Here is a 24347-nt window from a genome sequence, read left to right on the forward strand (position 1 = left end):
CTGATCAAATAAATCATCAATGCGCAGCAAAGGATACTTGTTCTTAATGGTGACTTATTCACCTGACAGTAGTCAATACACATCCACATACTCCCATTCTTCTTCTTCACAAATAATACTAGTGCACCCCAAGGAAACACACTTGGCCTGATAAACCCCTTCTCGAGCAACTCCTATGTTTCTCCTTTAACTCTCTCAACTCCGTAGAACCAAATATGTTACCATCAATACCAATTTTTATCTTGAATAGAGTTTATGTGACCAATATCAGGTACAAAATGCCAAATTCGAGCCAAGATACTCATGTATGCACCGACTCTCAATCAAAATATTTTACATAATCCTGCCGAGATGAACGACCTGATCCTATAAGAATGGTGCTGAGGCGAACGTCCCAATCCTATAAGAATGATGTTGAGGCAATCAACTTGATCCCATAAAAATATTACTGAGGTGTTCTCATAAGCATACTGCTAAGGCGAACTACCCGATCCCATAAGAGCATTAAATCTTCCGAAAATATAAGTATGGCACGGGAATAAATTCGTAAAATAAAGTAAAATTCCACTGCTAATCAAGTATCATGTCAAGTCTTTAGAATAGCAAAGCTCGATAAACTACGCAAGTCAAGTCCAGGCTAAATCACGAATTAAAGCACTTAATAAGGCAAGATTGACTCAAGTAGTATAGTTAAAGCATGGTATAACTCTAAGTCTACACAGACGTGTCAAAATCTAAGCATACGCACGTACACTCATCACCTTGTATGTATGTAGCTCCTATAACACATAGCAAATAGCAGATAGAATACTTATGAGGATAAGTTTCCTCTTACAAAGTTAGGCGAGAGACTAAACTCCCTCTGAAATCCGATAACTGGCTCCAACACCGCTCTTACACCTCAAACCAATGCTGAAAAACCCCAAACTAGCCAATGAACGTGTAAACTAGTCAAAAAAATACTCAAGAACCATAATTTATTGATTAGAAACAATTCTCAACCCCGTACAAAAGTCAACAAAAAGTCAACCCCGAGCTCGTGCGCCCGAATTTCGAAAGTCTCAAAAATAAATGCTACTCATAGCACCACGAACTTAAATATATAATTTATTCTTAAATCCATATCCAATTTCACGGTAAATTTGTTTTTATACCAAATTCTAGGTTTCCAACAAAAATCCTAAATTATTCAATAATTTCTATCAATTTTTATGTTAAATTATATATATAATCCATGCATTTAGCTAACAATAGTTGGAATCACTTACATTATTTTATATGATAAAAATAGCTCTTCAAGAACATCCCAAATCGCCCTTGTATCAAAGAATGAAGTAAAAAATGAGATAAGTCCCGAGATCCCAACTTATAATCTGTCCCTTCACGATCGCAACAGTACCCTCATGACCACAAAGGCAAAACAAGCCTCGCCCAGATTTATTCCTTCGCGAAATGAAGAAATTCCCGCGAACGCGATGCCCAAACCTACGCAAACACGAAAGCCAAATCTTAGCTGGACTCCATATCATCGCGAATGCGACCCCAAGCATGCGAACGCGATGTTCCTTCCCCTAATCCTCCATAAACGTGACACTACACTCGCGAATGCGAAGAGGAAAAACTAACCTGTCAGCACCCCTGCTTCGTGATCGCTAGACTTGCTTCGCGATTGCGAAGAACAATAGTTATCAGCAAAAATCTGCCAACTTTAACATGCTCCAAGCGGTCCGAAACTCACCCGAGTTACCCGGAACTCCATCCAATCATACCAATAAATCTAAATACCTTATCCAAACTAGTTCCAATACTCGTAATGCCAAACCAAATGCCAAAACATGGAATCATTATCAAACATCCAATTCTTCTAACTTCCAAGCTTAAGAACTACAAACTTACACCGCAAGCATTCGATTTACTCCCGAGCCCCCAACTAACTCCAAATCATATGACTAAGTATGAACACCCATAATAAACTCGCTCGAGCTTCCAAGTCTGAATTCCCACAATTCTCCTTCAAACCAACTTATCTAACACTTAAATTTTCAAAAATGCCAACTTCATACATAAGTCGTCGAATCGCTCCTGGATCACCCAAGACTCGACCCCAAAATAATCATACAAACCTATTGGAACTTTCAAATTCCGATTCTGAGATCGTTTACTTAAAGTGTTGACTTTAGTCAAGCTTAGCCACCGTAGGCCACTACCATAGAACTAAGCATTCAAAATTCAATCTGAACCCTTCTGGAACCAAACCAACTGCGACTGCAAGTCATCAAATAAGAAAAGCACATAATTAAAGTCTCAAATAGGGGACTGGGGTTCTACAAAGAAAAAACGGCCAGTTGAATCGTTACAATTATACATTGGCTTACCTAGTCTTTGAGATTAGGTGCCATCACGACCTTTGGTGGGATTTTGGTTCGTGACAATGAAGAGCTTATTGGACTAGCGATGGCATTCTTTTGATAGGCTAAGTCGAGCCAAAGTTCGTTTGACCACCTCAATGATGTTGTTATTTTCTTCTAGCATATACAAAGAGGATCTCACTTCTTTTGGAGAAGATGAACAAAAAACATGAGTTGCAAATGACACTTCAAGTACTTGTTCTCCTAGTATTTCGGCTTTACTCCTTTTAATTTGGTCAACAATCTCCATGACAACTTTCAATCCGCCCTTGGAATCATATCTAGGGTTGATCTTCATTGGAGTCATCTTGATATTCTTGAACTTTGAAGAGAATAGATAAGAGGTAAAGATGTCCCATTGGGCGTACCAAAATTTATAACACCAGATTTTGTGTCTGAAAAATTAAAGACAAGAAAATAGCAATAAATATAATATTTAATCTTGCAAGTGATGAGGGTTGCAGTTTGTAGAATATTGAAAATTCAAAGAGATGCAGTCATCTGATTCTTCTCGTCACGAACGTCAGTTCAGTGGCTCAAGAGCTTGGTCTTTAACTTGATGGACTTTGCATTTACTTCAAGAACTTGATCTTGAAATTGTGGTAAGTAACGAACAATTTGATGATGTCACGAACCAGGATTTGAGATTCAGCTATCATGAATGAAAGATTTGAAGATGTCTACTTAAAATCTGGATTTGACTTTGCCTTTGGGATTAGGCCACGGACGAAGGTCATAGATTTAGAGTGAGACTTTGAATGTTGTTCTTCAGAGCATCTCTAGCCTTCCTTCTGCTTGCTATAAGTATTTCTTGTTTTTGATTTCTTCTTATCTCAAATGAGAGGTGTGACCCCTTAAGTGTGGAGTGGAGTAGCCTTCAAGAAAACCCTCATGAGCCATTGAGCTTGGAGCCTATGGATCGATCCATTTGATAGAAGTCCAATTAATGGGCAAGCACAATAGTATTAGACTTTTATTTAAATCAATTTATTCAAATTGAAATGTTTGACCCGATTATACTAACCCATAGTATTTATTTAGATTAGTATATATTCAATTTATTTGGAAACAACCTCTCTGCCTTCTTACAGGTACGGATAAGGTCTGCGTACACTCTACCCTTCTTAAATCCTACTTGTGACACTACACAGGGTATGTTGTTGTTGTAGTATATATTCAATTTTCGGTAAAATTCAAATCTCTTATGGATATAAATTTGATAAAATTTTAATTGTCTGCAGTAACTGATGTAGATTTTATACGAAGGTATTGATATCTTTGCTTGGTCACTTCAACAGTGTTCTCTAGAGAAAAGATGAAGAGCTGGGGATTTTTTTATTAATTTTTCAAAGGAATTTCTTAATAGATATCAATAGTACTGGTATTATATTAAATAGGGTAACTTAGTCACATTGAATTTTTTATACATTACCAAAAAATAGTTTACATTATCATTACAGAGAATTCAAAATAAGGGAGGTAAGCGTAATACTGTAAAATATAAGGAAGATTAGTGTAATGAAGCGAAATTACGAGGGAATTCTCTGAAATTATCTTTAAAATTTAAAGTCTCATTATGCTAGAGGCAAAAAGAGTCTTTTAAAGTCTCTTTCTAGTTAAACTTCTAACAATAGAACGAATTTTTTTTTATACCACGCATGTAACTACAAAGAAAGGGCGACAAACCCCCTATCTAGGGGAGCATGAGTTTGAAGATTACTTCTCAAATGAGGAAATAAACTTTTTCAAAAGAAACCTTTCCTCTTTTATTCGATGAGGCAAATAGAGAACCAACTTTATTCCGTAACTTTTTTTTTTCCAGTCAAGCTTCGAAACCTTACAGTTATCATATCCTAGAATATACTCAATTCAGTACATCGTGGTCAGCTCCCAAATAGAATCTACTGTGGTGAGTGATGCATAGTGTTACATCTACAATTAGAATAAGACATGGATTGCACCAGAAAATACAGATCGTTTCTGTAAAAGAAAGAATAAAGTAAATGAAATTTTAGGTTTTTAAAATCAAGTGAAAAAGATTAGAGCTAAAAATGGACATAATCTCAGGCTCGTGTATGCACTTTATGCTTTTTCCAAGATTTGGTAGTTCTGTTTTGAGTACGAGCCTTACAAAGTACCCTATAGTAGTTTAAGTGAGCGCAATTTCAGAACACAAAGATAAAAGAAAAAAGGATAAAAAAACTTTTCTTTTCTCCCATTGAAGTAAATTTCAGTAATTTATAATCTCAAAGTACGGCTAAAACAAATACAATAGTAGCGTTTTTGAATGCAAATACTTCCATAGTTATTATTAGAACGTTATAGTAAATATCATTATTGGATTTGTGACAATTTATTTGTATTAATTCATCAACTTCAATATTAATCAAAGTTATTTGCATTAACCACATACATATTCCTTTAGGCATGGCTGATGATATCGAAATTTAGCCCTACAGCAATCAAAATGGAAAACTTGAATGCATATAAACAGATCTTCCAATGACGACACACAAGAGATGCCAAGTTGATTCCTCATTTCACCTTCCCAATGAACTGATTTTTAATAGATCTTGAACTGTCTATTGCATTATTTAAGTTTCAAATTAACACGTGTCAAACACGAAAAGGACAATGACCTCTTAATCATGACATCAACACTGGAATGTTCAGATGAAAAATCAAGAAAATGGTATAAATAAGATTTGGCAGAAAACGCTATTCTCAAATGCAAGAAAAGAAATGAACAAATACTGCGAGATAAATGCAAAAAAAGGACAGTCAAGTAGCTCATTGAAAATAACAAAACATGGCCATTACTCCAAATCACAATAAAAACAAGAGACATAGTAGTACTTCCCCATTCTCGAACTACACAATGAACTCCTTTTTTAAAACTAATAAACTCAATAACTTAGAATCTTCACATGAGTACTTTACGCACAAGCACAAGTACAAACGTCAGAAATTGTTTAATGATTTTTCATTCAATATATTACTCGATAAAAGAGTTAATCTCCAGAAAAGAAGTGCAGCATTGCAACTTTTGTTTTTATGGTTTAAAGGGAAGGAAAAGTTAGATTGTAACCTAAAGGAAAACACATTCCGAGAGTAAAGAAAGCCGCTCATTTGAGAGGATAGGCGGCAGCTCCTAGTCCTTTTTAGGCTTATCACACTGATACTGATGATTAATATTTAATCATTTTAATATTTCAAGCATGGTGATGGACAAATACATTAACAAAACCACCCCTTAAAATGTTATGTTCAATGAAAAAACTCACGAATGTCAACATACTTAAATAAAATAGTAGGCATTAAATTAGTTACAAGTTCCAATGCCATCTAATGCACTACTACTTAGTAGGCATTTGAACATACATATTTTTTGCAAATAATTTAAGTATTCTTTGTAATTTAACGTACAGTTTTATCTATTATCTCAAATTAAAACTTGGAATAGAAAATCTGACGTAGAAAAAATGATTCGAATAATATATCAAGTCACAAAACTTCTAACTTTATTGAAATTCATTTTTACACACATTCAACTTCAAAAATCTTTTTTTTCAACTTCAATGGAATATTCTCCAAACAGACCCAAATCTTGATTTCCAGAAAAGAATATAAAAGAAAACAGGAGAAAATGTGTAAAAACAAGAAGCCATTACTCAATTGCATTCATGGCTTTGTACATTTTAGAGTCGAGAAGAAGCTTGGAAGGAGAAGTGAGAAGGCTGCACAAAGTGTTTAATTTCCAAGAAGAGAACGAGGGTTTTCACCTGCTGAAGAGGGAGAAAAGTGGGTACATCACAAGAGCAATATATGGCTGAGAAACAGGTAAGAAAGTGCAGCATTTTCATTTGATGGATTTTCAAATGAAGTTATAGTGTTAACACAAAACTCTCATCCTTCTAACTAAATGTCATTTAGTGGGGAAGGAGAGGAAGGCAACAGCCCATATGAGTAATTAGAACTTTTCTCATATGCTTAAACCAATTCTGCAGAAGAACAATCACAGCAAGTGCTGATCACCTAAAAGTATATCTCAAATTTGGATTCCAACTAATAAGAGGGCGAGCTATTTCCCACCTTGCAAGTTTAACTAAACAAGTTGCAAGTGCTCATCAATTGAATAAAAGTGGGTATCAAATCAAAATGTTAGCCACCTTGGTTAAAAACATTTAAAAAAATTACAACTAGTGTAAAATCTTAAGTCCAAAGTTCAACACCTTTGATGATTTTACAAGGAAAAAATCTATTTGGATCTTACTCATCTCGCAACAAAACCCAAAACACAGCTTATTACCAAAATGAATCACAAATTTGAAAGTAGTAAAGAAAAAGTATAGAAGCAGGTCACATGCTTGTCACAAATACCCTACACTATTACACAAAAAGAAAAACAAAAATCAAACATGCTTCAATCCTTAATTAGTATGATCCACTATATCTAGAGGGACGATTAGTAGTTGGATCAAAAGAAAAGGAAAGTAAAGAAAAAGGCAAAAGGGAGCTCCCTTCAGTCCAAGCACAGATAAAAAGGGATGAATTTACCTCCCGCATCATTCACACATTCACAGTAGCGTATAGAAATACATATATGATTTCTACTGTGTTTGAATGAATGAGTCGGCAGCTAATCCAAATCCCTTCATCCACCTATGAGTGGACTGAAGGAAGCTCTCTTAAACCGTTCAATACCGAATTAAATTAATGTAAGAGGTAAATCACAAACAAATTTCTAAGAGGCTCAAAACTCAAATGAGCAAATAAGCAGTGCTATGTGCCCAAACATTTTCATATTCTTCTCAGTTTTCTATAAGAAGATATTTTGGTAGATCTAATCAAAAACAAATTGGGTAGATAAAAAATGTGTGGTGATTTTGGAGATAATGAGAGTAGAAATTCTCCTTACATTGATGCTTATGATTCGAGATCAATGGACTTCACATTTGGAAAGCAGCAACTGATTTGACTCTTGAAATCCGAACTGCGCCACACAAATTGGGACGGAGAGACTACTTAATAACTTGTCTTTCTTTTTTACTTGTCGAAGTAAAATCATCTTCCAACACAGTGACAGTACCTTCAAAGATATCAATGTCTAACAAGAAAATTCACAATACCAACATCGCTGTACAAATGAAATGTATTTTTGGTGTTTTCTTTTCTAAATTTAAAGAGCTAATATTGGGTTCTGAAGGCACATGAATAGATGGTGGAAAGTAATATACCTGCAACATACCCTAGACCAAAAAGGAAAACAGAAGTTCTCAAGTCAAATGGTTTTTAAAAGGCAAAGGAAAAAATTAACGAGACGCAGTAACACTAAAGCAGTAATATTTGTTAATTTTTCTGCCACTACTCCAATTGCCTGAATGAACCCTAACCCTAACCCGCTGCAAATCCAAGAAGGACAAGCTTGGCGAAAACCTAGACTAGCAATTGACCACAGTAGAAAGATCAGATCACAACTGACAAGTCACAAGGACAAAATCAAACTCATATAACATCATACAAATTAAAGGCGCATTTACCCCTGTTAATTGATGATCCGGTGAAGCAAGGAAAGATACTCCTGAAGCAGTGACCAACTCTCTTTAACGTCAAATAGTAAAAGCAATGACAGTATAAAACTCACTAATATATATCCAAAACAGATAAACGTATGATCAGCGAAATATTTATAACAACGAAAACAAAGAAGACTTCTTCTCCACTCCCCTAAGAAAATCCCAAGTTGGACAATCGATGAACCATGCAAGTGTTCTGAAGAAAACGAGACAAATGGAAGAAAAAAAGAAGGGAAAACAATGGTAGAAAGGGGAAAGAGTAAGCAAGAATCCCGGAAGATGGAGAGGTAGTATTGGTTATATTAGCTTAAGTAGAGTGTAGTGTCACTCTCGGCCTAAGAGTCAGAGCAAAAGGGAAAGCGATGTATGAATGAAGATCTCCACGAATCTCTGCCAAAGAGAAACCAAACCTAGTGGCTAGTAGGGGGTTCTCTCTCTCTTTCTTTTTTCTATACCTTATACAAGAGGGGAGTTGTTGAAAAGACAGGCGTAGAATGGTGTATTTATACACATGATGGATAAAAACTGTCTTCTCTTTCTCTCTCCCCCCTCCTTATCAGGGAAAGAGTTTTGTAGGAAAAAGAAAGAAAAAAGAGTGGCTCTTGTGGGGTTTTCTTTTCTTTGACCATTGTCAGTTTCTTTTAGACAGTAAATACTACAGTCTAGCTGTCTTCTACTAATTTTACTGTTCTCCTGGTAGCAGCCTTTTGTGGGTCACCGGAAGAAAGAGACTGATAAAATAGGGTTAGAATTAAGAATGAGAATAGTGCAGGTCAGTTACGATGTTGTAAGTAAATTGGCTAAAGTGACATTGAAACCCCGTGCAAGTCCTCAACATAAATTTGATCTTTTTTCCCCATTTGGTGAAGAAATTCTTAGATGTTGAGAAAACTCCGAAAACAAATCTAACTACGGTTGTTTACCCGTAAAACAGTATAATTAAAGTTGTTACATGATTTATAGACAAACGAATTAATTTGATTCAAAAATAATAAAGAGATAAGATTAAAAATGAGATTCAGCAACTGAAATTAAAGAAGATGACAAGTCTGGCTCCGGGCGCAATGTCTCTGAAGACGAAAGTGAAAGTAATGATAAAATGCAAATAAAGTTGGTTAATTGAGAGCAAAAGTAAAATATAGCCTATGTTTGCAGAAAATTGCGTGTATTACAATGGTTGTTGAGCATGTTATTTATAGCTTTACCTAAGGAAACAACATCCTAGGATCAAGTTCCTCTTAAATGATAATAAAAGAGTCATTGATGAATATGTAACAACAGACCATGAATGCAAATATTCTCTGCAACGGTTGCTTATTTAATGTTAGAGAATTTTCACTCATTGAATGTTATCTGATGGCAAACCCTTGATCTTCTCCCATTAAATATGCTCCATTCGGGATTTACCCGGTGTCGATTACATTCGTTGTATCCAGTATTGGTCATTGCCTAACTTGCATGCATTTTTCTTACCTTCGGTTCCACGTGTCATGCTATCATTCAACCATCTGTTATAAATCAATTTTACCCCATACAGATAGTCCTCTTACTTTTCGGTAACACATCTTAGTGTTACCAGAAAGTTGGTAAAGATTTTTTTGTTAGCGGAAAAGTTCCTGAACAGACTCTGACGCTTGAAAGGACGCACGTCTTCTCGCATTTAATACCCAAACATGTGTTGTCCTACGATTCAACAAATATTTTCGCCGATTTTAGAAGTAATCATGACCACGATTTTTGTCGTTTATAACTCCCCTTCTACCATTATTCTTACTTCTTTACTTCCAAAAATTTTCATAAGTCTCTCATTCTCTTTGCATCTGCTTAGAAAAAATTTCATCTTCTTCAACTCTCTTAGAAAATGTTTTACTACACTTTTACAACCATGGCTTCTTTCTATGCACTCTTTGGAAGCACTAGTCTTCTCTTCTGTGGAGGACAAAGAAAAATAAGGACAAGAAAGCCGATGTCGATCCTAAACCTCCCACTATAAACACCATCATACCACAACATCTCCCTAACAACTTCCAGGAGGAGGCCATTTCTGCATCTTCACGGACTTGGCCTGTTAGCAAGTATCCTTCCTCCATTCTCCCTTCAAGTATCCCAACTGTGAAGGAGGACTACAAGTGCCCCAATCTTGAAATTCTCGCCCCGGATATGATAGAGTGGGGTTACCTTCACCAAGGTGGGTTTTATGTATGTATATACATACCCATTTACCTTGGGTTCATTCTCTCTAGGGTCGAATGAAGGGCTTGACCCTATAATTTTGGAGTTTTGCCGCAGGAACCAGGTTTGCTTAGCACAAGTAGGCCCATCTATATGGCGAACGGTGGCTTGCCTTCACCAACTGTGCACAAAGATCGGAAAAACCCTAACCCCATGCACATATGATGAATCTTTACTCTCCCAAAGTTTTTCGCGGGGAGCAATAGACTTCAGCAAACATGGTCACCACGCTCTTCTCACCATAGTGGATGATGACACTCATCGCAGATGGATGGAGTGATTCGTCATCATTGCTACCAGTGACATCATCCCGGCCACCACTTCGTCTTTTCCTGAGTCGTGGAATCGCTTCTTAAGTTTTCAATTATTCGTTTCCTTCCTTTGTGAAAAAATTATTTTTCGTTGTTGCTGATCTTCTTATTTCTTTTGTTCCAGCTATCCGATGGGAACCACCACGGGTTCAAGGCCTGGACCAGTGGGTTCAGAAAATTCTGAAAATCACGACACTAGAATTCTGCCGGTGGAAGAAATGGCCCCTAAATATGGGTGGAAGGCCAAAAATCATGGTAAGCCGAGTACTTCTTCCATTTATCTTTGTGCGATCACAGGTAATTTCATGAAAAGTTGCTAACTCCGTTTTTTGCTTAATACGGGACTTCCGCAGGGCTCTGTCGGTTACCCCGAAATTGACATTTTAGAGGACCCCAAGGAGGATAGAAGGGTGTTGCAAGGCGCCCTTGCCTGAAGCAGAGCTCGTAGATCTGCTTCCGGTTAGGGTGCCTCATCTCGGATTCCCTAGCCCGAGAACAAGCAACAAAAAAGACGACGATCTTCCTTAGCTGGGACTCAAAATAAGAAAATAAAGAAAGCAACAACCGAGCAGGTTGCAGTGGTCCTCGTTGATGGGGGGAAGCCAGTGGTGAAAAGGCTCCCCTTTAAAGGAGGAAAGGATCTTCACCAGCTCAATCGGGTGCTCAGTCGGGAAAGCTTTAAAACCCAACGTCGGATGAAGTTGACGTGCTTTGGGGCGAGATGAGCTTGATCAAGAATGCTGATTCTCTTTGACAGGCCCCCTTTGTTGCCTCCGGTCCAGCGGGTTCAGACCCTGGGCCTCTTCTACCTCCAACCACTAAGCCAGTAACAATCGACATTTCTTCTGCCACCCCCGCTTCTTCACCTTCTACACCGATGGGTTCACTCTCATCGACACCAGCTGCACCTTCTCCGCCGACAACAACTACCAATCCTTCACTAGTACCGTTTGAGCGAGAAAGGGGTGCTTCTCATCCTCGGTCTCCCAACCACGGGAATTTAGGGCACAATTATTCAACCCATTCCCTAGATCCACGCGGGAGAAGAAATGCCACTATTTTGATTTTGAAAGAGTGCCATCTTTTGTCCAAGCCGGTAGATCTTGCGAATTATCTGAAGTCGTTGGCTTCAGAAAAAGATTGGAAAAAAATGCACTCCCTTTATGGGGAGTGCTTGATGAACAATGCCATTCACAACGCGACGCAAGTACGTACTTGTTTTCTTATATCCTCTTCCGAACGGGATCAACTGTTGGCTGAAAAGAGCCAATTTGATGCGCTCCTTCCGGTATTGGAGGCAAAAGCTATTGAGGCGAGCGAGCTTAAGGCTCAGTTGCAGCAAAGCGAACAAGATAAAATGGCACACAACCAAGAAGCCACTCAATTACACGAACAACTTCAAGAGGCTAAGGCTAAGTGGGCCGAGCTCCATGACGTTGTGCTTGCTGCTGCCGAGCACGAGTCTGCCTTCGAGGTGCAAATAAATAATTTGAAGGCAGACATAAGCTCCAAAACCGGGGAGGCCAATGCTTCCAAGGAGTAGGCGACCAAAATGGAGGAGAGGTTTAAGAGAATCATGGAGCAAAATAAGATCCACTTATCTACAACTATAGAGTTTGATTCTCGCCTCAACGCCATGAGATCTGAAAGGGACGACCTTCAGGCTGAAATTGATAGACTCAAATCAAAGCTCCATTACAAGAAGATTCCCTCATATTTGAGAAGACTTATGCTATATATCATATGAGGAGGAAAACCTTGGAAGAGGCCAAAACGTGCATCATCAATGTTGATGATTGCATCGTCAAGGCCTGAGAACTGGAGCTAACTGCTCGTGAAAATCTTCTCGTTTGGCCCGCTGCAACTGACTCTTCGAGCACCGGTTTCGAGTATTCAAGAACCGAAGGGGAGATTGAAGAAAATAAAGATGAAGGTTCAAGCTCCGAGCCGGTAGTAGATCTGCCTCCTTCCACCGGGGAAAATATAGACCTATCTCTCCCTTAAGGTTTCGTCGGCAATGACGTTTAAATTTTTCTTTTAATATCTTGTAATTATGCCAAATATTTCACCGAGTTTGGCACTTTGATGAATAAAGAATATTTTGCTTAAATGTTGTGCAAAATATATTCCTTTTGCGTTGAATTGATTAAAGTTTTGGGTATATTTTCATCTGATAACTTTTGATTCCGGGCATAAAATGAAACCTTTCGGAATCAACCCTTTACTATGAGGGTTTCATAAGAGAGGGACATCTTATGTTTACAGTGCTCTTGAAGATGACGTCTCATGTTTATTCCGGCACAAGCATTTGAAGTTTTTGTTAACTTTCAAATGATAAAGTTAACTCATAATTTGGACAAGAAATAAGATAAAAATAAAGGACTTGATTTTATTCCTTCTATCTTTAAAAGTACATAAGCATTTTTTTTCTAAAGTAAAAACTATCAGTACATGTGGCTAACTTGTACAACTTATTTTTATAGGGTTGATCATGCAGTCCTCGGTCCCGATGAACATTGATCCCGATTCTCGCAGTCCTGGTTTTCGTGGCACTCCTGGTGCCGTATCAGATATTATCCCCCCTAGTGTTCAAATGTGAAGCATGCGAATTCGAACACTGGGTGTCTTGCTTCATAGGTAGAAACGACTCATAAATGGTTAAATAATCCTTTTTAGTGATGGAAGGCAAAGCTTGCCAACAAACCAAAGATTATTTAACCACCTATATAGCCATTTGTTATCGATGTGAAAATTTTCGTGCCTTAGTGTCTAAAGGTCTTTCCTTTTGCCGATGACTCTCCCTTCGTAGTATGCTTTCCGTTGCTGCCTCATTAAAAACCTTGCTAGAAAAATCCAATTGGAAAAAAACTGGTCGAAGAGAAAAAGAGTGCAGCACATACTTTCAGTATTGGTAGCATCTGTCAGCAATAATACGTTTTGAGGTGAGTCACATTCCAATTGCTGGGCAACTTGACTCCATCTTAATTCCCCAACGCGTACGACCCTTTACCAGTAATAGCTGAAACTCGGTAAGGACCTTCCCATATTGGACCTAGCATTCCGGCGTTGACTTCCCTAGTGCTCTGAGTCACCTTTCTCAAAACTAAGTCTCCTACTTTTGAAGTAGCGGAGATTGACCCTCCGATTATAATATCTTTCCATCCTTTGCTTTTGAGCCTATGCTCGTCTAACAAGTCCAGCCTTACCAACAACGCCTCATTGTTTGCTTCTTCGTTTACTTCCACCGGTATCAGAGCTTCTGCGCCATATACGAGAGAGAAAGGTGTTTTTCCCATGATCGACTTCGTCGTTGTCCGGTATGCCCATAGTACACCTGGTAGCTCTTCGGTCCATTTAACTTTAGCAGCTTCTAAACTCTTTTTAATGTTTTGGATAATCACCTTATTGGTTGATTCTGCTTGTCCGTTAGCACTTGGATGGTACGGTGAATAGGTAATCCTATTGATTTTCAAATCTTCCATAAAATTTGTGACTTTGGAACCTATGAACTACGGTCCATTGTCGCAGGCAATCTACCTCGGTATTCCGAATCAGCAGATTATGTGGTCCCATATGAAGTCGACCACTTCGTACTTACTGATCTTTTGGTAAGGACCTGTTTCAACCCATTTAGTGAAGTAATCAGTTAAAACTAAAAGAAATCTTGCCTATTTGAGGCTCGGTGGCAGAGAACCGACTATGTCCATTCCCCATTTCATGAATGGTCGTGGGGACAATATCGAATACAAGAGTTCTATCGGTTGGTGCACCAATTGTGCATGGCATTGGCATTTGTCGCACTTATGAAAAAATACCTTTGCATCCTGCTCTATCTGAGGCCAATAGTAGCCTGCCCTAACCAACTTTAGAACCAACAAATCTGCACCGGAATGGTTCCCGCAAATTCCTTCGTGGACTTCTCTCATCACGTTGTCTACCTCTGAGGCTCCCAGACATCAGGCCAATGGTCCTTGGTATGATCTTCTATATAATTTCCCATCCATAAGGTAGTAACGAGCTCCTTTGGTTCGTAGTGCCCGGGACGCTTTCGGGTCTCCGGGTAATTTGCCATGCCGAAGATATTCGACGAACTCATTCCTCCAGTCCGAGACTAGGTTGGTTGAATTGACTTCACAGTAACCATCCACATCTAATGCCGTTGGAGGAATGAGTTCGAAGTAACCATCCACATCCAATACCGAACGTAGAAGTTGAATGTCGGTACTGAAGTCATATCCTTTCATCTCCGTAAATGACCCAAAATTGGCCAATGCATCTGCTTCCATATTTTCTTTCCCTCGAATGTGTACGATTGACCATTCCCTAAATCGTGCGAGCAATGCCTGAACCTTGTTCACTTATTATTGCATACACTCTTACTTCGTGGCAAAAATCCTGTATACTTGGTTTACTACCAGCTGGGAATCTCACTTTACCTCGATGGCCTCGGAGCCGAGTCCCTGGGCTATTTCAAGTCCTGCAACCAAAGCTTCATACTCGGCTTCATTGTTAGTTAATGGAACAGTCTTAATGGCATGTCTCAGGATTTCTCCCGAGGGAGTGACTAGAACTACCCCGAGACCGGGCCCTTTTACATTGGAAGCTCCATCCGTAAAGAAGGTCCAGACTCCTGATGTCGTTTTCGACACCAGCACTACTTCCTTAGTAGCCTAGGGCATTAACCCGAGATTGAAATCAGCCACAAAGTCAGCCAAAACTTGTGAATTGATCGTAGTCGTGGGTTTGTACTCAATGTTAAACTCACTAATTTGACTGCCCATTTAGCCAAAAGGCCTGACAACTCAGGATTGTGAAGGACATTCCTTAAGGGAAAAGTTGTCACAATGGCTATCGGGTAGCACTGCAAATTAGGCCTAAGCTTTCTAGAGGCGACTATGAGAGCTAAGTCCACCTTTTCGAGGTGCGGATAGAGAGTCTCCGCTCTTGATAATATTTTACTTACATAATAAACAAAAAATTGCGTACCTTCTTTCTCTCGGACTAAAAGGGCACTTATCGCTACTTCTGAGACCACAGGATATATTAGCAACTGATCGCCTTCCCCTGGTTTTGACAGTAATAGGGGGCTTGATAGGTATCCTTTTAGGTCTTTTAAGGCTTGTTGGCATTCCGGAGTCCACTCAAAATTGTTCTTCTTTTTGAGAAGTGAGAAGAAGTGCTGACACTTTTATGAGGATTTTGAGATGAACCTGCTTAAGGATGCTAACCTTCCGGTTAATCTTTGCACTTCTTTCACGCTTGTTAGCTGGTCCAAGATGTCTTCGATGGCTTTGATTTTATCGAGATTTACCTAGATCCCTCTTTTCAAGACCAGAAACCACAAGAACTTACTAGAACTAACCCCGAACACATATTTCTTTGGGTTAAACTTCATGTTATGCTTCCTCAGAATGTCGAAAGTCTCTTAGAGGTGCTTCAAATGATCTCCTGCATTCAAAGACTTGACTAACATGTCATCAATATATACTTTAATTGTTTCCCATATTTGATTCTCAAGTATTTTGTTAACGAGCCTTTGGTAAGTAGCTACGGCATTCTTAAGCCCAAATAACATCATATTATAGCAATATGTGCCAAAGTCTATTATGAAAGAAGTTTGTTCCTGTTCCTCCGGGTTCATCTTGATTTGATTGTACCCGGAGTGAGCATCAAGGAAGCTCATTAACTCGTGTATGACTGTAGCATCAATTATTTAATCAATATTTGGCAATGGGAACGAGTCTTTAGGGCACACCTTATTTAAATCCTTATAATCTACGCACATTCTAAACTTGTTATTCTTCTTCAGAACTACAACTACATTGGCTAACCATTCTGGATATTTTACCTCCCAATAGAACCGGTATTGAGTAGTCAGGTTACCTCTTCTTTAACAAACTTGTTCCTGACCTCGACAATCAGACGTTCCTTCTGCCTTACCGGTAGGAAGTTTGGGTCCAGGCTTAGCTTGTGAACGATCACTTATAATAGGATACCTGTCATATCCGAGTGCAACCACGCAAAGCACTCTACATTAGCTTTAAGAAAATTTATAAATTCTAACCTGAGTTCGGGATTGAGTCATGTTCCTAAGTAAAACTTCCTTTCCAAAACTTCATCTCGGCCACTTGCTCGAATTCTTCCGCGGTTGACTTTGTAGCATCCGTCTCCTCCACTACCTGAAAATATCTCAGCACTTGGTGGAATTCCGATGACTTCTCGCCTTTATCGTCTACATTCGGGAAGGGAGAAGGCATCGGTTTCTGTAATTGCTATTTGATGGGCTCCTTCCCCTTGCTGTTGGAAATTGTTACTGCGTTCATCTCTCTTACTGCCAGTTGGTCTCCTCTTATCTTCTTGATCCCTTCCAGTGTTGGAAATTTCAATAACTGGTGATATATCAAAGGTACGACCTTCATCTCATGTATCCGCGACCGCCCGAGGATTACATTGTAGCCCATGTCGCCATCTACCACTTCAAATAAGGTGGTCTTGGTTACCCCTTTGCATTCATGGGTAGTAGGAGCTCTCCTCGGGTTGTCACACTTGTCAAGTTGAATCCAGCTAAGAGTTTTGTCGCCGGAATGATGCTTCCGATCAGCTTTGCTTGCTCAAGCACTCTCCATTGGATGATGTTGGTAGAGCTTCTTGGGTCAACCAAAACACGCTTAATTTTGAAATCTAAAACATTAAGAGAGATTACTAGAGCGTCATTATGCGGCAGAAGAAGTCTGTCAGCGTCTTCCTCCGTGAAGGTTATATCATCATCCACGACTTTTCGGAGTCTCTTGTTATAAGTCACCAATATATTTATTTTCTTGGCCATCGAGAAGGTTACACCGTTGATTTCATTCCCTCTAAAAATCATGTTGATAGACAACTGAGGGGAGTCTTCTGTTGCCTTCGAAGGCTCTGTATTATCCCGACTTCGGCCGCAATTGTTCTTGGCTCAATCACTTAAATATTCCCTGAGATGGCCATTCTTCAACAATGTCGCCACCTCTTCACGTAGATGCCGACAGTCCTCAGTTCTATGACCGTGAGTCCCATGATATTCACACCACAAGTTGGGATCTCTTTGGCTGGGATCGAATCTGATTGGCTTAGGGAATTGCGCTTCTTTGATATTCCTCATCACCGATATCAGCTCTACTAAGCTGATGTTGAAGTTATAATACGATAACCTGGGATATATGGAGTCTCGGGCCCCTAGTACCTCTTTTTCTTGTAACGACCTGTTGTTACGGCAATAATCGATTCTTTTATCAGAAGTGAACCTATACGAGGACCGAAACCCTTTGCTGATGCGTCCTTCGATTCTTTGATACGACAAAAAATGACCTCTAGAGGATTGCTGATCCGTATCAAAGTCGCTTTTAACCTTATCCTGGTTTTTGTCCCTATCCCGTCCCTTGATTGATATCGGGAACCCGAGTTGATCATCTTCTATCCTTATTTTAGACTCATAGCGATTATGGACATCCGCCCATGTGGTTGCTTAAAACTCGAGCAGGCTTTCATTCAGCTTTCGGAGGCATCAGAGCTCCACGGATTTAGCCCCTTTGTGAATGCCTCTACTGCCCACTCATCTGGTACCGCCGGTAGCGGCATCCTCTCCTTTTGAAAACGGATCATAAACTCCCACAACAGTTCAGATGAGCCTTGCGCGATCCTAAATATGTCCGCCTTTCTGGCCCGAACCTTCCTTGCTCCGGCATGAGCCTTAATGAACGAATCTGCAAGCATCTCGAAAGAGTTAATTGAGTGCTCGGGTAAAAGAGAATACCATGTCAGGGCCCCTTTTGTGAGGGTTTCGCCAATTTTTTAGCAAGGCCGACTCAATCTCATGTTGAGCCAAATCGTTCCTTTTCACAGCCGTGGTGTAGGTTGTGGTGTGTTCCTGCAGATCCGAGGTCCCATCGTACTTTGGTATGTCCGGCATTTTGAACATCTTTAGAATTAACTCCAACGCTGCGCTCGGCTTAAACGATAATTGTGTGTATTTCTTTGAATCTGGCCTTTCAGAACTGGTGGTGCGTCCGTAATATGATCCATTCGGGCGTGAAACTCCTTCGCATTTTGATCCATTCCCCTCATAAACCTCATAAGTTCAGTTTTGAAGGGATCATTCCCGTTGTCATTCCCAGATCCGCTACCGGTCCCTCCGACACCGTCAAAATTGACTTCACCCATTGGGGATTGGAGATGTGAGAGGTTACCACTGGAGGGCCTACGGAAAGGTACATGCCAAAGAAGAGGTGGGGAGAGGTGATTAGGCAAGACATGGACCAGCTTCAGCTGACCGAAGACATTACCCTTGATAGGAAGGTATGAAGGTCGAGGATTAGGGTAGTAGAGTAGGTAGTCTAGAGTATTCATAACAGTAGTATTGGTACGCAGTCTAGCTTTCTGTTGGTAGGAGGTTTTTCTAACTAACCGTTGTTTTCTTTCATTGTTGATCACCTTACTACCTTGTTATTTTTATTCTGCTTTTATATGACTTTGTGGTACTGTCCCTTCTTGTCTATATTTTTATTAATGTGGTGCTTATGCTTTCCTGAGTCGAGGGTCTATTGGAAACAACCTCTCTATCCTCACTAGGTAGGGGTAAGGTCTGCGTACACACTACCCTCCCCAGACTCCACGGTGTGGGATAATACTGGGTATGTTGTTGTTGTATTATTATTATTATTGTTGTTGTTGTTGTTATTATTATTATTTATTTATTTTAGTCTAGTCGTTTCCTTGCAAGTTTATATAACATAACCACGAGATCTTTCTCACTTAATGGCGTAATTGTCTTGGCGTAATTGTTCTTATGAGTTTTGTATATATCTCAATATTATGGAATATAATAAATCCCGTAAAATGGGTGTTAGTTATTTCAATTTGGAGGTGTCTACTCATTTATATTTGTAAATTGTTTGTTGAGAATGCTGGTGGAGGCATATCATGTGTTGATGTCTATAAAGAAAGCACGGAAACTAAAATTTGCATAAAATTTAAAAGTGCTAGTCATAACAAAAATAAATTTATAAATAATGCAAAACCCTAAAAGCCATCGTGGGTTGTTCTATGTCGACTTGTCTGCAAAAGACAAGGCCACATTAGTGGCCAGCCATTTGCAAAACCATCATTATCTTTCAAATTTGTCCAGAATATTTGGTTGAAACATGTCGATCCAATAGTGTTCTATTGATATAGCCATGCAAAATGTTAGACTTCTAGAAGAGCATCTTTTCTACTAGTATAAATGTCATGTTGTACATGTTTGGTGTTGATAATGTAAAAAAACAATTACCTACTCTTGTCAGTGTAGATAATGTGAAGTTTGTTTCCTAAAAGTTATTACTAATGACCTGAGGCGAATCCAGATTTCATTGGTGTCAATATCTTTAATGTAACCTTATCTCTAGTCAAGAATGTCTAATTAAGGTGTACATTTGGCTAGTTCGCTCAGTTTTGAATTAACTCGGTTCGATTCGATCCATTTTTCAATTAATTCGGTTCATTTTATAATATTTTTTGGTACATAAATACACACGTGATAACCAAACTAAAAATATTTGACGATCCTTCAAGAAAAAAATAATATTAACTAGATCAAAAGAAAAATGATTAAAAGTATATTGAAATTTCAAAATTCGAGATTTAGAAAAGAAAAATAAAAATAAATATACTTTTATAATCTAAATAACTAATAGAAATGGAATATTACAGACGGAGAATACAATGATGAAAATAATAAATTAAGAAATTAAGAGAGAAGAAAAGAAAAATCTGGAAAAGAGGGAACAAGAAAAGCAAAATTGATTTTGCTAAGAAATGAGTTGAGTGGGGAGTCGATCTTGGGACTTGGCCTAGGCAGGAAGCAGTTGAACCGTGGTATTTACCATAATTTTGGTATTCAGGGTGCCACGCTTTGTTTATATAGCATTTTAACATGAAATATCAGTATAATACCAATACTAATATGAAATTCTATCGAAGTAATCGGGTGGCGTACCACCCCTCACTCTATATAGATCCGCCTCTTCCAATGTACCAAGAAGCTAACTACTATGTTTCCTATCACCAAAAGAGGGGAAAAAACAGAGTTAAGAAAACCCACTAATTAAATGTAGAGGTGAAAAGCACTTCTACAAATTCATAGTACGGAATTTATTTTAGTTAAACTTTAGTCCGACCCTGGCGACAGATCTAGAGTTATGAAAATGGATATTAAAATCTAACTTAATTTCAAAATTAGTTAACTCATACGATGAAAATCATTTTTATAAGTCAGCCCATCCTCTCAACCGTTACAAGACACTCTAACAACTATTATTGAGAAATTGGAAAATAGCTATTTTTAACCCCTACTATTAGAGTTTGGATAGCATTTAAAAAGTTATTATTATTTAGCCACTCTTTAGATACAAAAAATATTTGGACAAAAATACCCTCTAATTAAAATACGGAACAACTCCAACAATCGGTATTGGAGTTTGAAATTTTGACAAGTAAAACCCTAATATATTTTGCTCTAAGTTCAAAAATGAACTATATGCTAGAGTTCAAAATTTTTAAAGGTGAAACTCCAACACCATGTGCTAGTGTTTAGGACTTTTAAAGGTGAAACTTCAGCTATCATATGACGTAGTTTAGAACTTTTAAAAGCTAAACTTCAGTTACTTTTTCTTTGTAATTAGAAAGAACGAACCAGCAACAAACCCAGAAGAAAAAATACGAAGACACACGTGATCTGCACAACGATCTGATCAATCCTCTTAGATTAATGATTGAATACTAATTGCTAAAGGCTTGGGACACTTAACCGAACCCAAGACAAAAAACTTGTTGGTGTGATGAAAACTCATAATGTTCAAGATTCTCCTGTTTTGAGTTTCACATTGAGTAAAACTCCAGGAATGATTCCTGGAGTTCAAAATAATAAAGGTTCAAGTTCCATGATTTTTTCCTGGAGTTAACTTCACATTCAAACTCAAGAAATAATTTATGAAGGTTGAATTGAATGTTATCCTCTGTAATAACTTTGCTATTAGGGTCACTCGAGTTTGAACTAGTAAATGTTCAAACAACAAGAATTGCTCCTGGTTAGAACTTCAGTATATTTTATTGGGGTTATACTTGCCAAAGCTTTGAAATACTACCGATTGTTGGAATTATATTTTGTGTTTTAGTTGGGGGGAAATATTAATTTGATCGGACCAATGGCTACTTTGCAATTACAATTAAAATATGACTAAACCCTAATAGCCGAGGTAAAAAATCGCCAACCCGGTTACAGCTTGTTTGGATGGTTGTTATGTATCGTTTCATTACGTATTATATTGTACTATATCATTTTGATTCATACAAAGTTTGTATATATTGTATTGTTTGTCGTCGTTTCATGATATCATGCACCAATAATATGAAGAACAAACTTACAATATTATAAATAAAAAGTAAAGTACGAGATAGAATTATTATATAAATAGGTAGGGTAAATGATATAATAGAATTATTTAATTATAATGAAGGGTAAGATGAGAGAACAAAATAAAGTAACGACGCGACCATACTAAATCGATCGTTCCATAAAATATCTCTTTTTATCGTTACGTAACGACGGATTTAACAATTCGATACAATAAATTTAAATAATAATTAAAATAAATATTTTATTTAAAATTATAATACAATACAATACGTAATGATAAACAAGGGAGTACTTATATTAGAGACCAGAGTAAGAGAAAAACGATTATAATACTTGAATTGAAATTGAAATTTTCGAGAAAAAGAAGAATATGTTTATTTCAACGTCAATGTCATTTTAACTCAAGATGTGGCGACCAATTATGTTTTTAGGAAATAAAATCTGCAAAGGATTCTTCCGCAGATATTTTAATTCAATCCGTTGGGCAAGGAATATAAAAGATACAGTAGTACAAAAACTGACAGCAAATAAGATTTGAACATTGGTTTGAAACAGAAGTACATATTTATGTTAGGTATGGCTAATTTTCTGGACTATTTTCTTTATTTATATTTGAATGGATTTCTAGATTCACTTTCTTAATTCAAGATCTCTCTTTTACTTACTGAATCTAAAGTGTTTGTAAAACTCATTAATCGACATATTTTTCGGAAATAGCCTCTCTACTCCTTCGGGTAGGGGTAAGGTCTGCGTACACACTATCCTCCCCAGACCTCATTAGTGAAATTTTACTGGGTTGTTGTTGTTGTATCCTACAGAAATTCAAAACTTTTATCTGAAAATGAAAAAATTTCATTCATCTCATCACACTTCATGATAATAAAAATAAAAGTAACTACCATATAATAATACTAGGTGAGGGGAAAATATTTTCCACCAGAGATTCATGGTCTTACATTTCCTAGAAAGGGAAAATGATTTCCAAGAAGAGAGGGTGAAGAACCATTTCCGGTAGGTCAGTCATTTTTATTTGGAGATCGATAAGTCAGGACTAGCAAAAAGTTGAAAAGAATTCATCGAGAAAAAAACTTAACATCATACAAAATATAGCCATGTAGAAAAAGAAAAAGATTAAGTCCGTATCTTCAGTGTCGGTTTAGCAAGCATATAGCCATGAATTAAGGAAAGGAGATTCTAATTCCATTAATTTGAGTTACGTGATTCCTGCTTCTAATTTTTTACTGCATATAATGTACCTACGTGTAGGATCGACATCCTTAAGCAATTCGAATAAAACAATTTTGATTGTTTTGTTTGACAGTTATATCTCAAATCTTTTGGAATCAGGACCTAAGTTACGCTTGTCTCCAAACCATTAAGACAACTTATGCTGTTTGTTGTTTAAAATATCAAACAAGATTGAAGGAACTGAACCCTACCAAACTTTAAAATTGAACAAAGTACGTAATATATGTATGTATTAATAAATAATTAATACAAGCCTAGTAAAATTAATTGACTCGTAATAATTTCTTTCTGCAGTGAAAAACAACAACCGTTGAACACACTAGTAGAGAGTAGGGCCATGCATAATTTGGTAAATACCGAATTACTGTATCGAAATCAAAAATTTTGGTATTTGGTATTCGATATTTTAGTATTCGGTATGGTATTTGATTTAAGTTTTAATAAATATTGGTATTTGGTATGATATTTGGTATTTTAAAATGAAATACCGAAATACCGATACTGTACCGAAATATATATTATATTACACAATACACATATTATTGATTATAACATAAATATAAAAATTTAAAATTTTATTTTTCATTATTCTCTAAGTTCGCCAATTAACTCTAAGAAAGTAACAAAATATTTTTAATGATCAAATTTCTTCTTTTATGTAAAGTTTTCTCTCTCTAGGTTGATATTTGCCAGTTTTGGACAAAACTTTTGTCAACAAATGTTTCTAGTTTTGTACTTTTGAGTATTTTAATTTAGAATATTACAATCTATGACTCTATGCACTAGTTAATATTAAGCCGAAGTTACCAAACCGAATAAACCGAAATCGAAAGGAGAAAAACCGAACCATACCGAATTTAATTAGGTATGGTATTGGTATTGCATTTTAAAAAACCGAATACCGAAAATACCGAACCGAAATATTTAAATACCGTACCGTACCGACCGAGGAACACCCCTACTAGAGAGTATCAAACTACTTTAACAAGTAGCTACTTTAACTCAAAAAGATATTTCGTAGGCATTTGACATTATGTGATTGAAATAGAAAAGCTAATTTGAAGTTAAAATTGAGAATGAATATTTGAAACTTAACGTTTTAGGAGATATCATAAAGTTTTTCATGATTCTCAAGAGGAAAATATGT

General features: G+C 37.5%; 1 protein-coding gene and 1 long non-coding RNA gene across 2 annotated transcripts; both read right to left on the reverse strand.

The window, feature by feature from the left end:
• Nucleotides 1-5679: 5679 nt before the first annotated feature.
• On the reverse strand, nt 5680-8521 carry LOC104100768 (uncharacterized). The gene is made up of 2 exons (XR_011409877.1): nt 7542-8521; nt 5680-7401 (listed from the first exon to the last, which is right to left on the reverse strand). It is a non-coding gene; the product is annotated as an uncharacterized lncRNA (long non-coding RNA).
• Nucleotides 8522-13508: 4987 nt separating this feature from the next.
• On the reverse strand, nt 13509-14009 carry LOC138896072 (uncharacterized). The gene has a single exon (XM_070180851.1). The coding sequence runs from the start codon at nt 14007-14009 to the stop codon at nt 13509-13511; it is 501 nt and encodes a 166-aa protein (XP_070036952.1).
• Nucleotides 14010-24347: the final 10338 nt, after the last annotated feature.

This window comes from Nicotiana tomentosiformis, chromosome 7 (assembly GCF_000390325.3).
Source record: "Nicotiana tomentosiformis chromosome 7, ASM39032v3, whole genome shotgun sequence".
NCBI lineage: Eukaryota > Viridiplantae > Streptophyta > Magnoliopsida > Solanales > Solanaceae > Nicotiana > Nicotiana tomentosiformis.